Below are 15,581 nucleotides of genomic sequence, written 5' to 3'. Positions count from 1 at the left end.
CTTTCTCGCCCTAGTACTTGTTCTGATTGTCTGTTCAATTCTAAGGTATTTGGCTTGCATGATCTTCTCCGAGTTTATGGAGAAGTGAATGGCCATAAAATTCACATTCTTTTAGACCCTGGCAGTTCGCATAACTTTGTTAACTACAAACTTGTGCAGAAATTGAGTCTTGATACGACACTCAGCGACCATACCTATGAGGTACGCCTACCTGCGGGAAGGCAAGTTTGGGATCGCAAGGTGGAGATGTTTCTCATATTACCTTTTGGGTTAACCAATGCTCCAGCCACTTTCGAGCAAATGATGAACGATCTTTTTCGTGAACATTTGGGGAAATTTATGGTGGTGTTCCTGGATGATATTTTGATTTATAGTCGTACTCTTGAGGATCATGTCAGACACCTCACGATTGTCTTATCTATTTTAAGACGGAATCGACTATATGCTAAGTTAAGTAAATGTGAGTTCTTTATGACCGACATCATTTACTTGGGACACAAGATCACTAGAGATGGATTGAGCATTGACTATGACCGAGTTCAGAAGGTTTTGGACTGGCCTATACCGCGAACAGTGAAACAACTTCGTTCTTTTCTCGGTTTTGTAGTTTTTCTTAGGAAATCTGTACGGGAGTACTCTCAGCTCACACTACCGATGACCGACTTATTGAAAGGTCTGGACGTAAGTCAAATCAGCCTATCACTTGGAATAACGATTTGGATATGGCCTTCAGACTTTTGAAAGATAAAGTCAAGGAAGCACCTATCTTAGCATTGCCTGATCCTAGTTGGCCTTATGTTCTTGAATATGATGCCAGTGACTATGCTATTGGGGCTGCTTTATTTCAAGATGGTAGACCGGTTGCTTTTGAAAGTAAAAAGCTAGACGACACTCAATCTCGTTGGCCAACCCTTGAGAAGGAGCTTTATGCTGTGATTCATGCTCTCAAGGTTTGGAGACATTATTTATATGGCTCCAAGTTTGTGGTATTGACTGATCATCAGTCAATCAAGTATGTGTGTGATGCGGATGATTTGAGAGGAAGGAAAGCTCGTTGGGCAGAGTTAATGCAAGATTTTGATTTTGAGATCTGTTATCGGAAAGGGTCCATGAATAGTATTGCAGATGCGCTTAGTCGAATTAGAGAAGTGAATACTTTGTCGTTCACCGAGATTTCTACTGACTTATTTCACTCATTGAGAGGGCTTTGCAGGACTGATAGTTATTTTGGTCCATTTTGGCAGAAGATCCATGACGGGAGCTCATTGATTGACCAAGACTCGGTGACTGAGCAGTCTACTATTCAGGCTGCAGGAGGTCAGTGGATGATTCGGAATGGTTTGCTATTCCGTAATGACAAAATTTGTGTACCACAGATCCCGGACATTAGGTCCAAGATTCTGAGGGAGTGTCACGACGCCCCTTCTGCTGGACACCCTGGGGTACACAGGACACTATCATTAGTGAAACACACTTTTTATTGGCCAAAGATGAAAGGGTACGTAGAAGATTATGTTCTCAAGTGTCAGATTTGTCAGGCAAATAAAGCTGAACGCTTTAGACAGGCTGGGTTGTTGCATCCTTTGCAAATCCCAGGTAATAAATGGGAAAGTATTTCCATGGATTTTATTACCGGATTGCCAAGAACACATCAAGGCCACGATTCTATTTGGGTTGTGGTAGATCGCTTGACAAAGATGGCTAGATTTTTACCGACCCGGAAGACTATTACAGCTACGCAATTAGCTCGGCAGTTTATCGAGCAATTGTTTAGACTGTACGGGTTACCGCAGGACATAGTTAGTGACAGGGACTCTAAGTTTACGAGTGATTTTTAGAAACTTGTTTTTGAGAAGTTGGAAACAACTTTGAATTTGAGTTCCTCAGATCATCCTCAATCTGATGGCCAGACTGAAAGAGTGAATCAGATTTTGGAGGATATGCTTCGAGCATATGTATCCAAAAGACAGAGTTCATGGGAGGATTATCTTCCTATGTTAGAATTTGCATATAACAGTACTAAGCATACGAGTATAGGGTTTAGTCCTTTCATGCTTATGTACGGTTTTCAACCTAGATCACCTGTTACAGTAGGATTCTCAGGACTTCAGCATGATGCAAGAAATATTACAAGTTGCAAAGATATGCAGGAAATATTACAAGTTGCAAAGGAATCTATTAGAAGTGCTCAAGACCGAGACAAGTTTTATTCTAATAGACATCGTTCACCTAGAGAGTTCTCTCAAGGAACGATGGTGTATTTGCGAGTTCCGAAAGATTCCAAGACTTTACGGATAGGTAGATCTCCGAAATTATCCCCTTGATACTGTGGACCATTTTGTGTTACACGACGGATTGGTTCAGTTGCATATGAATTGGATTTGCCTTCTCATGTGAAAGTTCATCCTGTATTTCATGTCAGTAGACTTAAGGAAGTACTGGGTGGAGCAGATCAGTTAGTTACTCCTCAACAAATCATAGATGTCCAGGACATGACATTTGTTCGGCACGAACCTGAAAAGATTCTTGGATTTCGTGAACGAAGATTGCGTAGTACGCTTATCACAGAATACAAGATCAAGTGGAAGGATCGTGTTGAGGAGGACGCTACATGGGAGACATTGACTACTCTTCAGAGAGATTACCCTAGCTTTTTAGTGAGCTCAGGAGTGAGCTCTTAGAGGAAGGGGAGTATGTCATGTGCACAGTGTGTATCTACCGTATGCTATACGCATGCAAGACTAGTTTCGAGGCTTGGGGAAGCTTGGAACTAGGCAGGCTGATTGACGAGCTGAGTTAGGGATACACTAACGGGCGGGCACCCAAGTATGGACGGGCGGGCGGCCAAGTGTGGACGCCCAATGACCGGCCAAGGGCCTATAAAAGGGTGGCCAAGGTTAGTTATTGTATTATAGAGAGTCTCGCGAGTTTGTGAGAGCTCTATGGTCTTGGAGCCTGGATCTAGTGCAGACGTGCACCTGCTTTGTGCAGCCGAGGCCGGCAGCAGTCTCGAGGCCCGCGAGGGCAGCTTCGTGGCGGTATGGGACGTCGCGAGGAGGAGATTGGTCAGTACGTCATCCTAGTTAGCTCATCTCGTGGCTCGGTGGGGACAGCCAAGTCTGTGGGCTTGCCCACGGCGGCTGTCATGGTTGGGAGGTGAGTCAGGCCTGCACCCCCTTGCTTGTTTGTTTGTTCGTTTGTTTGCAAGATTCAAGTTTCGAACCAAGATCGATCACGAGGGGATCCGTGGGGATTTGACACACGGGCAGTGCCAAAGCAAATGAAGAACAGTCTCTGAAGGAGCCTGACATCTTAAACATGTGGATGGTGCAATGCGACGTTTAGCAAGTGTGACCCCCACTGACAATGTGCCTGTCATACATCTCCAAAGAAAAGGTCTTTGTTTCAATGGCATTTTACACTTCCATAACATCCCGAGATTCTTCCGCCACCATGAGAGGGGCTTCCTTATATGCCACAGAGAATTAGCATGTTGTTGAATCCATGGAGCAGGCTGAAGAAGCCTGTAAGCTTTGATGGAGGTTAAGGCGGGAAGAGGAACAGGATGAGTGCATGTAGCAGAGGGTTGCAATTGCCAATCCGCAGGAGGAACAGGTAGAAAAGGATGTAATAAATCAGCAATTTTCTTCCATATAGACCTATGATGCATTCCCAATGCATAGGAAGCAGTGGCCTGAGGAAAAGATAAGACATAGCCCTGATCATCTACCACATCATGTATATATCTAATTCCCAATTTCATGAGATTGTATGCCCGAACAGGTTCCTGTAAAGCAAGTGGAATGTCAAAGATGACACTCCAATGAATACTTTCTTTCCTCATTGAGTTTGTCCTCGAGCAATTATCAGGAGCCCATTTGACCTTAGAAAGTACTTGTTTCCAGTCAAGTATCAGAGCAGTAGAGAAAGGACAGCCAGGTACCTTCCCTACAAATCTCCCAATGACAACCTCCCACTGATCAGTAATCCAATGACCATAAGCAGAAGTCCTCATGTTGACACACATGGATGCTAGCATACAAGTCCATGGCTGTTGTTGGCGGAAAAAAGTATGCAGCATAGTCGCCTTCCTTGCAAGTACATGATATCTTATATTGAGGACATTAAGTCCACCATGCATCCTAGGAGAGCACACCATTTCCATCTTCATCAGTCTCAATGCTTTCACAGCAGTTTTTGTCCTCCATAAAATCTCCATAGCTTGAGACATAAAGGCTGAAATATCCCTGGAGGACCAATGCAGCAAAGGCAAGTAGAACTGGACATAGGACATTACAATGGATTGTACTATTCTGAGCCTGACATGAAGAGGCCAAGTAGAAATCTTCCAGTATTCCAGTTTATGTTGAAGTCTTTGGAAGATCCATTTTAGCTGCTGCTTCCTGGTGATATGCCATCCTATGGGATATCCCAAATGCCTGACTACATCTTTGGAATGCACCACCTGACCCGGCCAAAGAATAGAATGCCAGTCACATTGTTTCAGGGGAAGTAATTTAGATTTGTCAAAATTGACATGCAATCCCGCTGCCAAGCCATACAATGAAAGAGTGGTCATAAGCATTTGAACTTCCCGGGAAGAATTCTGTGGCATAAAGAAGGAATCATCAGCATATGCTTGTGCCAAAAAAGATGCAGCTCCAGGGATTTTAAGACCAGTCATCTGTCCTATGTTTGTAAGATGATCAAGATACATTAAAAGGGGATGGGTTGCAATGGCATATAAGAGAGCACTAAGAGGACAGCCCTGTCTAACTGATCGACCCAATGTCCATGACCGAGACAGATGACCCCCAAGAATGCACTGAGAAGTAGAGCCAGAATAAAGCCAGTAAACTGCATTTGCCATCTTGGGACCAAAGCCCAACTTGGTCATGATTTGAGAAATAAAATCCCATTGAACAGTGTCAAATGTCTTAGCAATATCCACCTGCAATATAAGCACATCTTGATGCGAATACTTAGCATATTCAATTGCAGTCAAGGCATTGGATATATTGTCATGGATTTGTCTTCGCGGCACAAACCCATACTGATGAGGATGAAGTCCCACATCCAGTATCCTGTGAAGCCTATGCACAATCATTTTGGTAATGAGTTTGTAAACTACAGGCATCAAAGTAATAGGCCTCCAATCTGACATATGGTCACACAGATGTTTTTTGGGTACAAGTTTGACTATGCCATGCTTCCAAGAGTGCGGCAACTGATTTTCTTGCCAAGCAACATTGATCATTTGCAAGAGGACTTCTTTTAAATCATCCCAAAAAGAAATATAAAATTCCACCGTAAGGCCATCCCAGCCAGGGGACTTGTATTTGCTGAGGTGGAACAATGCATTATCAAGTTCTGTGTCAGTAAAAGGTCTCTCCAAGGTAAGAGCTTCATCCATTTCCACTATTTCATAAACATATTGGCGAAATTCAGTCCTAGCCTCAGTCATTTGATTTGATGGGGAACTAGGAGTGGAGAATAATTTCTGGAAATAATTCTGGCATTCATCTTGGAGATCAGAGAAAGAGTGCGTCCAAGAGCCATCTAGCTTCCTTACCCTTAGGCATGAGTTTTTCTTTCGAGTAGCATGCAAGCCCTGAAAAAAGGCTTTTGATAAGCAGCCCTTATCCATGAGGGGCTTCATTCTTGCCCTAATCTGCCATTTGTGCAATTTCCTCTGATCATTAATAGTCAATTTAAACTGAGCATGTGAAAGGGAATCCTTTTCTGAATCAGAGAGAGGCCTTAACTGAGAAAATTCAGTCAATTGTTGTGCTGTCCTTTTTGCCCATTTAACCTCATTCCTCCATTCAGTCATATGCCAGTTGCCATACTCCCTAATGACATTCTGCATACGAGAGACAAAGCTGTCCCAAGCATAATTCATGTCCTCCTGGGCATGCAAAGGCAAGGGATGAATTGCAAGTCTGATCATTTGCTGGAAATAGTGATGTCGGAAATAAGCCTGATTAACATGCAATAATCTACTGGAGAGGGGTGGCAAATCATCCAGAGGCATGCCAAGCTGCAAATTCATCCACAATGGGGCATGATCTGACAAGCCCAATGAGAAATCTATAAAGAGATGAGGGCTAAAATCTGCAAATTATTGAGGGTAAAACAAATACCATCTGTCAAGCCTTGCCCATGATGCTAATCGAAGAAAAAGGCTGACTTGAACCCGGATGAGGAGCAATCCGAACCAAGGGGAAGAGGAAGGCGTTGAGGCGGAGGAAAGGAAAGGAAAGGAAAGGAGGGAGGAAAAGGGAAAAGCAAAAATAAAAGGGAGGCAAGGGGGAGATGGCTCGTATGAAAAACCTCATAACCAACCAAGAGCAGATCCTGTATATAATCAATCCTGGGAGAAGCAAGTTGCTCCTCACTGGAACCCTCAAAAGAAATAGAGTCAATCTGCTCCAACTCTGTACCAAGAGTAGCCAAATGCTGTAAAAAAGCATCCTCTGAAAAGATCGGCATTGCAAGATGTAAAGACTCTGTAGAAAAGATGGGTCCATCTGCTCAAACTCCGCATCATGAGTTGCCCAATGCTGTACATAAGTACACGCCACTGAGGTGGGCATCGCAAGATGAAAGGACTCCACATCCCCCTCTGAAAACTGATGTCGTCGGATTGGTGCAAGCCCAACCTGATTCTAATCCAAATCCAAAAAACTCTGGAAGTACCACTGTGCCCCAGGCACGGTTAGCAACCACAGATCCAAAGCATCCCACGGGGTCCAAAAAAACATCCTCCAAAACAACAAACCTGCTGAACCAGCAAGGGGAGGGGCATCCTCAGAAGCATCACAAAGAGAGGCAGAGGTAGACTCCTCACATTGAGGAAGGGAAGCAGGAATATAAAATGTAGTGGTAACAAAGTCCTCAAAATCATCACAGATAGCAGAAGACTGTTCCATAAGTAGAATCAGATCCCAAGAATCAGCAAAAAAATAAGTGATCCAGGTGAAAGGATCACACCTCAAGGGCAAAACACCCTCCATGTTCTACAAACACTGCAAAGAACACAGGCTCGGACAAAAATAAACTCTGCTCAGGATCTCTGAAAAGATCACTGCTCTCCTCCAAAATCTGTAAACTCCTGTCACACAGAAGAAAGTCACAGATACAAAACAGCTCCCGAAACTGATCCTCAAGTGAAGTAGCTGGAGATAGACCCCCTCTAAGTGTAGAAAACTCCTGTGGGAAGCAAAACGCAGCCAAAACACTGGCTATCCAGCAAAAAAAACAGCATTCCACCGCTAATAGAAGGCAAGGAACATGGAGAAACCAAGAAACTGTGTAGGCCAGGAACAAAACACAAGTATAGATGCTCCAAAATCAGCAAAACACTGACTGAAATCAGATATTCAATATCCTCCTCAAGTACCAAACTGCCTCCAAAGCCACAATCCACACAAGAAAACCCCTCTGCAAGTGATCTGTGTCCACTGGAGAAGAAAACACACCCAAACAAGGCTACAAACCTGAATATTCAGGCCAACCAATGTCCACACCTCCTATGAGGAAAAACGCTGAAGAGAAGGTACCTTCGGGTCCAACAGATGAAGCCCAGAAGAAGGTAGAGCTACCAACAAGATCTATTCAGAAAAACGCAGCAACCATGGCTGCAATCTGAAAACGCAGAGGTATTCGGGGCAGTAGAAAGGGCTGAATCTGGAAACGCAGAAGAAATAGGTACACCCAAGTCTCAGATCAGCAAATCAGCATCAGAAACCTAGAGAAGAAAAAACACAGCATGTAGGCTGCTGCTGTCCTGCACAGAATAGGCGGCCAGCACTGGGGGGGGGGGGGGGGGGGGGGTTGTAGATGCTGAAGAAAACGCTGAAAAACTGCTGTAGACAGCCACCTGTAGAAAAACGCAGCAAACTAGGTGCTGCTACCTTGAAAACAATGCAGAAAAACAGGTGTAAAAGAGGTTCTCAGAGGTCAAACTGATGGAGAAAGACCACAGGCTGCTGAGAAGAAACGCCTGGAAGAGGCAGGTGACCAGCACTTCTGGGAAAAAAAACGCAAGATCTGTCCACCTTGTTGAAAACGCAAAAAACGCAGGAGGGAGCATCCAACACTGAAGATCACCAGCGCTCTGATACCATGATAGAATGTGCAACGGAAGAAGGGAAAGTGGAAACACGGGAGAGAGAGTGAGAGAGAGAGATGGAGAGGAAACACAAGTGAGAACCTGCTCTCAATATCATCATCCAAAGGAATACATGTCCCGAGCAAGAGGGGAGAAGACCTCATATGTGAGGGACTACAACAAACAATGCTAAGCAAGTAGTGAGTAATGAGGGAGGCATGCCAGCTATATATATGCCCATATGAAGGCAGCCAACTGGTGATAAAGAACCTCCACGACTGGGAAAATACCCAAGACCATAAAATAAATATGGGTAAAATATATGTGAGGGGTGACGAGCCCCTCAAGCTAACATGGTCAGCCCTAGAGGCTACAATAGGACACCAAACAGGAAGCCAGCAAGAAGGGGATGATGTCTAACAATACATACATACATATATAGTAAAAAACGTGAACGTACTTAAAGTACTTATCTTGATGTGTACTTTACGTATTCGTACTGTACACATACCATACCGCACCGTACCTAAAGTACTCAACCACTATGCCTCTCTCTTCTCGCCTCTAAGTTGGCACCCCTTTCAAGAGGCTTTATGGCTGTATTTTCTGCACTCACTTTCCCTAACCATATCCAAGCTTGTTAAAGTGTTTTCCAAGCTTCTAAGAGTGTTTTGAGGCCGTAATCACTCTCCTATACACTCCCAATGGCTCAAATTCAGTAAAATAGTCCTTTTATTTACTGTAATTTCTGGTCTTTTGGCTGAAAACCCTAATTTCAGCCCTCCTTTCTTAAGTTGAACCATAGGGGAAGCTTTCCCAAGAATCCCTCCATCCACTTGGAGACTTTTGTCGTGAAGGATCGCAACAAATTGAAGATTTCAACACTCTAGACGCTTCCATTGCAAAGACTTCCACTGACATTGACTCTACTTGCAATTGGTAAGCTTTAATGCTCAATTATGGAAGCCAGTAGCGAGAGGGGAGAGTAGGACTCCATGTTCACATACCTTGTGTAGTGTTCTCTTATCCTACCTGCTCTCTTGAAGATTATTTCTACCATGTGCAGGTGAAACAATAGAGAGCAGATGGTAGGGAACATGGACACTTGAGAGGATAGTGTGAGTTGAAGATCTTCACTGAGAACCATCTTGTTTGCAATATTGTATTCATACGCATTGGTATGGAAATCTCGTCTGAATGGATGAACAAACCAAGACCTACTCCATATATAGTTGATTTTTTTAACCTCGTAGTAAACTCCATCAATAGTAAACATTCGATTTGTACTTGATCCTCCCACGATCAGTACACATTATTTGAGGAAGGGGCCGACCGTTCTGGCTCATTGTGCATCTCTTGTCAATTCAGCAAGTTACATCTTGTATTGTGCTTGTTGTCCATTAAATCTCAGTGCGTTTAAGTGTATTGATTAGCATTGTGTTCAACCAAACACTCCACACCGACCGGTGGAATTATAGTTGTTAACCATGTATTGCTTGCCTCAGCTTCGTTCATTGCCTCATGTTGGATGCATTGGCCAATTGCAGAGATTGGTCCGCAACTTTCTCTAATCAGGTTTGGATGGTACAGTTGACACTCTAGGCCAAAGTTGCTTGGGAGACTGTTATATGCCCCAAACAAGGAGGGCTGAACATTGTAGATTTGGATATCCAATGCAGAGCATTGCTTTGCAAGTTAGTGGTGCTCAATGGCTTCCTTCCAAGCACTGAGCCTTGGAAGAATTTCTTTATGTTTCACATCTCCAGATGTATGCCTCATGATGGTGGAGATTGGATGCTCAGTTTGTGTTTCATCTTTATTGAGGCAGAGTATAGGGCACCTTCCTCTCCACTTATAGCAACCATTATCAGCGGTGGAGCAAAGAAAGATGCTCATAGCCTTGGCAACAATGAGATACAACAGGGGACTAAGGGCCATCCCTACAGAACAAGAGATCTAGAAGTGATCACCTCTACCACCATGTGCAAGCACACTAATGTGAGAGTTCCTATACAAGCATGAAACACCTCCTCAGAGTCCAGCAATAAGATGGCTAGCTGGTTGCTTTCCGTAGCCCATTCAACCGCCTCTTCCAAAAAGAGAAGATATTACCGAAGATGCTTCTTCCTTGTAGGAACACATTCTGTGTATCATGAATTTGTAATACTAGCTCCAACCTCATGCTTACTGCCTTGGCAAGTATTTCGTAGGCATTCCCAAGGAATGTGATAGGCCTCCATTGACCACTATTCGTCTTATCACCACCTTTTGGGAGAACCTCAGTAAGAGAAAGCGGGCAGCCCTATGTTACTACTAATGTCCCTTGAGAGGGCAAGAGAGAGAAAAGGCACCAGCACAGCAAGCTCATCACCCCAGCCAACAGTTGTACACACGCATCAGCAATAGCCACTACAAATCTGTGGGCTGCAGAGGCCTGACAGTGCCCCTGCACATGTGGGAGCTGTATAAGAACTGATGGTGTCCTGTGTATGGACATGTGAGGAGATGTACAGGTTTTAGACTGCTCCGCAATTGTACAGGTAAGGAGGGGGAAGAAAAAGAAAACGGACAGCAATATAGACCAATAATGTAGTTTCTAGCAGCTAATTTATATTGACTCAGCTTTTATTTGTATCTGGGAGAAAGTTGTTATTTGGCCATGTAGTGCAAAGCTGGGGGCCTCAAGCTTTGTTGTAGCCGTGCTAAGATCTACAAGACCAGGAGAACCACGGGCATTCACGAATGATAATGATGATATGCACATAAAGCCTTGAAAAACACAGAAGTATATCACCTGACTAAGATAACAAAGCATATTAGCATGGGATTTATAATATAGAAGAGTAGGAACATGGAATTTATAGCTCAAAACTGGTTTTTGCCTCAATCATCTATACTACAGCAAATTAAATAAAGAGTCTAAAACAGAAGAAGCTTGAGTATCTTATTTTGCAGAATTCATGACAATCTCAGACTATTGATACACACCGCATTCAGCGTTCTAGCTGGAAGTGCCAATACACCAGCCCCCACGCTTGTCCCTATAATTAGTGCCACTGCACCTTGGAGTGTCCCTTGTCCTTTAGAGCTAATTTCTTCAGAGACAATGATTTCTTCAGGTGTTTGAGGTGCCTCTGGTTTAAGAACATCCTCAGACCCAACTGGAAACTCAGCCTTTTGATCACTTTTGATATGTGATCTTATGGAGCTGTAAGTATACAGGGGAAACATAATTAGCAACAAAAATACTGATCAATGCATCAAAAATGCTAAGGAACAGCTTTATACTGAATTTAGAGAGAGCTTAACATACTTTGAGAAGGCATCATCTGCATTCCTTGAGTTCAAATGCAGATATCTCTGGCCATGAAGTTGCCGTCGACCTCTCCAAACAAGTTGTGAATGTCTGATGCTTTTGATATGAATGAAGCATTTTGTACACATTTCATGTCGTGGATTCCGTGTGCATGTGCTAGCCTTTTGCAAAGCACAACAAGTTTATCAAACTATTCCAACTGAGAATGACTCATTACTGAGTAAAACCCTCACCAACATGCAGCTACTATTGACACTAGTGGAAAAGCGGGCTACATGTAACAGCTTCAAAAACAATTAGGCATATGATTTGATGTAGTAAAACTAGAAGCCAGTAATTGAGAAAACAAGAATGCAAACTTCCTTTGCCAACTTGCAAACAATGTTGCAAGAGACAAGCGCCATGAAGGCTACTCATGATAGAAGAATCACTTATGAGGCAGATGGATCACAATTGGCAAGGCCAAACCAGAGTAATATGTGACTCTCTGCCAAAAGGACTAGATAAAATACCTGACAGCCCTTAATCCACCAGCTGAAAATATCAGACTAGCAACCAGAAGAAAGCCATCAATTACCAGCTGAACTACAGATTCTAGAAGCCATGTCGCTATTAGAACAGTCTAGCTATCTCATCAGATGTTTCAACATCAGACAGAAAAGACAGCCCAGATGCAAGAGCACATGTCCAATGATGATGCATATCTGGGAAGGGAAACACTCATAAAGGATGATGCTAATAATAGCTGCATTGAAGAAAAAACTCACTGTGCAACACAAAACCCAAAAAGTGGAGCGAAAGCAGAAGAATTAAAAAAGCAAGAAAATAAAAAGCAGCAGCTTTATTTATCAAAAAAACTATATAAAGACGTGCCCGATCAAATCTTGAGCTTCGAAGCTAACAAACACAGGGCCTCTACAAGATTGCGCACCAATTGCTGTTTTGGACCAGTATTTCCAAATTTTGAGGGCTTCTAAGCAGTTTTGACCAGAGTTTCGAAGCTAACAAACACAGGGCCTCTACAAGATTGCATATACCAATTGCTGTTTTAGGCCAGTTTTTGCAAATTTTAAGGAGTTCTAAGCAGAATTGACCAGCCTTAACACTTCTTTATTAAGTATGAAAAAATACGAACAAATCCAGAAACTAAAAGTACAAAAACAACATGCAAAGCATGGAAAAGCCATGAAGGTGGCTGAAAACACCAAGATAAGCCAGAAAAAGTCTCAGAGAAGAGAGGGCAATTCTGATCCAAGTGGTAATCAAAGTACAATGTGACCCTAAATGCAACAGGGTGTCTGTGATGTATGTATCTAAGTTGACCAGCCTTTGACTTTCAATTGGCCGAGGATTCTATCAGGTATTGGACCATCATAAGCACTCTTTTGGCTAGTTTCAGATGGATTTTTGGGAGAAAAGTAAAATAATGAATTAAGCTCTCCTGCTTCACACATTGAATGTGCCGTGATGGTTGGCAAGATACTTTCTGTTTAGTTCTTATTTTCAAATGTTCATGGTTGCACATTGGATGTGCTACCATGGTCTCATAGACCCTTGCAATCTTTTGTGAGATATTAATATTCAGAGATACGGGCAGCAGGGGTAGATTTTGATACTTTAAATGCTAGGACCCGTACTATGCAGATAGAACGCTTGGGCATCCAAGGAGATGCCATTTTGCCCCCACAAGCAGATATTAAACACAACTTATATCATATTTCTGACTATACACATGTGGAGGATACCATGGAAGGGTAGGTATAGATCCAGTGTGTGTTCCAGGCATGGTTTGGTTACATGTGGAAGGACTCCATGGAGGGATTGAGATCCTGGTGTGAGCTCCTGGCATGATTGGTTACATGTGTAAGGGCTCCATGGAAGGATTGATATCCTGGCGTGAGTTCCTGGCATGACTCCATACACATGGAAGGGCTTCATGGAAGGGTGGATACCATGGTGAGAGCTCATGGCATGCTGATGAAGTCTCATGGAAGGGGGACACCCTGGTGAGCCTTCTTTATACCTGTACGGATAGTGCCTGAGAAAGGTTTGGTACAAGATGAATAAGTTGGGAGATGGGATCCAGAATATTATGCATAAAGCATTTGTGTGTGTTTTGACATGCATGAATGCTTTGTCTTGACTGCCTGGACAATGCCTGGTATTTCTGCTTGTGAGTGTCCATGGGCTCTGGGGACGCCTAGGAACCTGTGGACACAGCTTATATTTTATTATACTAAGGTTTATGGGTGCCGGTGTTCACATACACTTAAATTTGGGCGGACAAATTATAAAGTGTTCACATACACTTAAGTTTGGGTGGACAATTTTTAAAGTGTTCACATCAAAAGGACCAGTTTTTAATAAAACTGGCCATTACTCAGAGTGGGCAGCCCATCTAGCCAAAAAATCTCCACGAGTTGCTATTCTGGGAGGGAAGGGCCAAAATCAGCTAGGCACCCCCCTTTTGAGCTGTTTTTGGCGGTGGAACATCCTGGGCTTGAGACGGTTGTCAGTGGGGCATGCAAAAGAACTTGGGAGAGCTGGTCGACTATGGACAGGGCTGCTATATAGCTAGTTGCTTGCCTCCATAGCTGCTACAGGCAAAAGCGATTCTTCTCTCTCTCTCTCCCATGAAGCAATCGACCCCTTCTGGCTTCTCTACACGGCTGGTCGACTGCTGTACAGCAGGTTTCTAGGCTGAATTTTGATGCTCAGAAGGCTTGGAGTTCAAGGCAAGCAACAGGACACCCTTCTCATCTCTTGGGGTGACCTGTACATGATGTTTATGGGCTCAAAACAGTGCTGTTCAGTCCAATTCAGTAAGGCAAACAGTCTCTGAACCTACGTGAAGCGTGTGGCTCTAAGGGTGGAACCTTCAAATGCCAGAGTCAAGGTTTTCATGGCTGGTTATTCGGGACAGCACCACTGCTAGAGGGTGTTATCACGTACTAGAGTGTGGCTGTGCCCGAGGGACTCGTGGAAGCTTGAGATTGAGTACTCAAGCAATTGTTTGATTTGTTTTCATCTTATTCTGGATATATCTGGTGCCAATTTGAAGAGTGTTTACTCTCTGGCACCCGTTCTCTTGTACCGGAACACTCTGCTGGTAATAAAGATACCTCAAGGGAGCTTCAGCCCCTAGTGCTGTGTCTTTGTGCAGATTTTCATATTGTTGTTTCAGTGGTATCTAAGTATGATGATGATGTTGTCAGATGCTATGTATGATGCCATGATGTTATGTATGGGATAAGGTTTTCTGTACATGCTTCCGTATTTGTGACTGTGGTATCAGAGCTTCGGTTCTCTAGTTTGTGGTAAATCCCCCGGCTGAGGGTAGTAGATAGAGCATTCCGAGCACAGAAGATTACTATGTTGGTAGAAATTTTTGATCTGCAATCATGGCTGATCATGTGAGTGATGATGAGCATGTGATGAATACACCCGACGGACAGATGCAGGATGAGTTTCCCAGGGATGTACAAAACACCTCACATGCCACACCACTTACGGATGTATTGTCTGAGTTGGAAACTCTGAGACGCCAAGTTAGGCGATACCGTGAAGAGACTGCAACATTGAGAGCCATACAAGAAGATCCCGATGAGCAAAGGGTATTGCAATCTAAGAGAGAGTAATACAGATGGTGAGGTATTCGAGGCCATAGCTACCCAGTCGGGATATCCAAATCCCAAGGAACTGGCCAAATCTTATTTGCAGGAAAAGAGGAGAGATGAAGAAGGATGTGTCTCATCATGCCACTCATACAAACTCTAAGGAGTCTGATGATGCTTCCTCTCGTTCTCGTCATGCCTCCCGGAAACGGGAACACTCCCAAGCATGAAGGCTCTTCTCATTCTCGGAGTAAGGGAGATAGATTTGTTTCTCCTGACAAGTTACATAGCAGGAAGAAGACCCGAGAATTTAAATTGGGAGATAAGGACATAAAGTTTGAAAATTTCCATGAAAAGATGGATACCACAAAGGCTCTTTCTTTTGTCAGGCAATTTGAGATAGCCTTTTGTGATGGAGACTTCACAGAGAAGTCCAAGCTGCGACATGTGGACATGCACTTGAAAGATACGGCCAGTGATTGGTGGATGGCAAAGTTGTTGGATGGCACTGCAGCTCTCTCTTGGACTGACTTTAAGA

The 15,581-nt window shown here is 43.5% G+C and overlaps 1 protein-coding gene across 1 annotated transcript in view; it reads right to left on the bottom strand.

Moving 5' to 3' along the window:
- LOC147632068 (uncharacterized) overlaps window positions 1-15,581 on the bottom strand; it is a 41,520-nt gene that overhangs the window by 13,480 nt on the left and 12,459 nt on the right. The window contains exons 2-3 of the mRNA XM_086808643.1: window positions 11,427-11,590; window positions 11,102-11,321 (exon numbers count right to left, since the gene is read on the bottom strand). Of these exons, the coding sequence (XP_086664769.1) occupies window positions 11,102-11,321; window positions 11,427-11,590 (384 nt within the window). The remainder of the gene's footprint in view (window positions 1-11,101; window positions 11,322-11,426; window positions 11,591-15,581) is intronic.

The sequence above is a fragment of the Cibotium barometz genome, chromosome 14 (assembly GCF_041138505.1).
Source record: "Cibotium barometz isolate CiBa-2024 chromosome 14, ASM4113850v1, whole genome shotgun sequence".
In the NCBI taxonomy this organism is placed as follows: domain Eukaryota; kingdom Viridiplantae; phylum Streptophyta; class Polypodiopsida; order Cyatheales; family Cibotiaceae; genus Cibotium; species Cibotium barometz.
The sequence above is the reverse complement of the archived record's forward strand: the minus strand, read 5'-3'. Positions and strand labels throughout refer to the sequence as shown.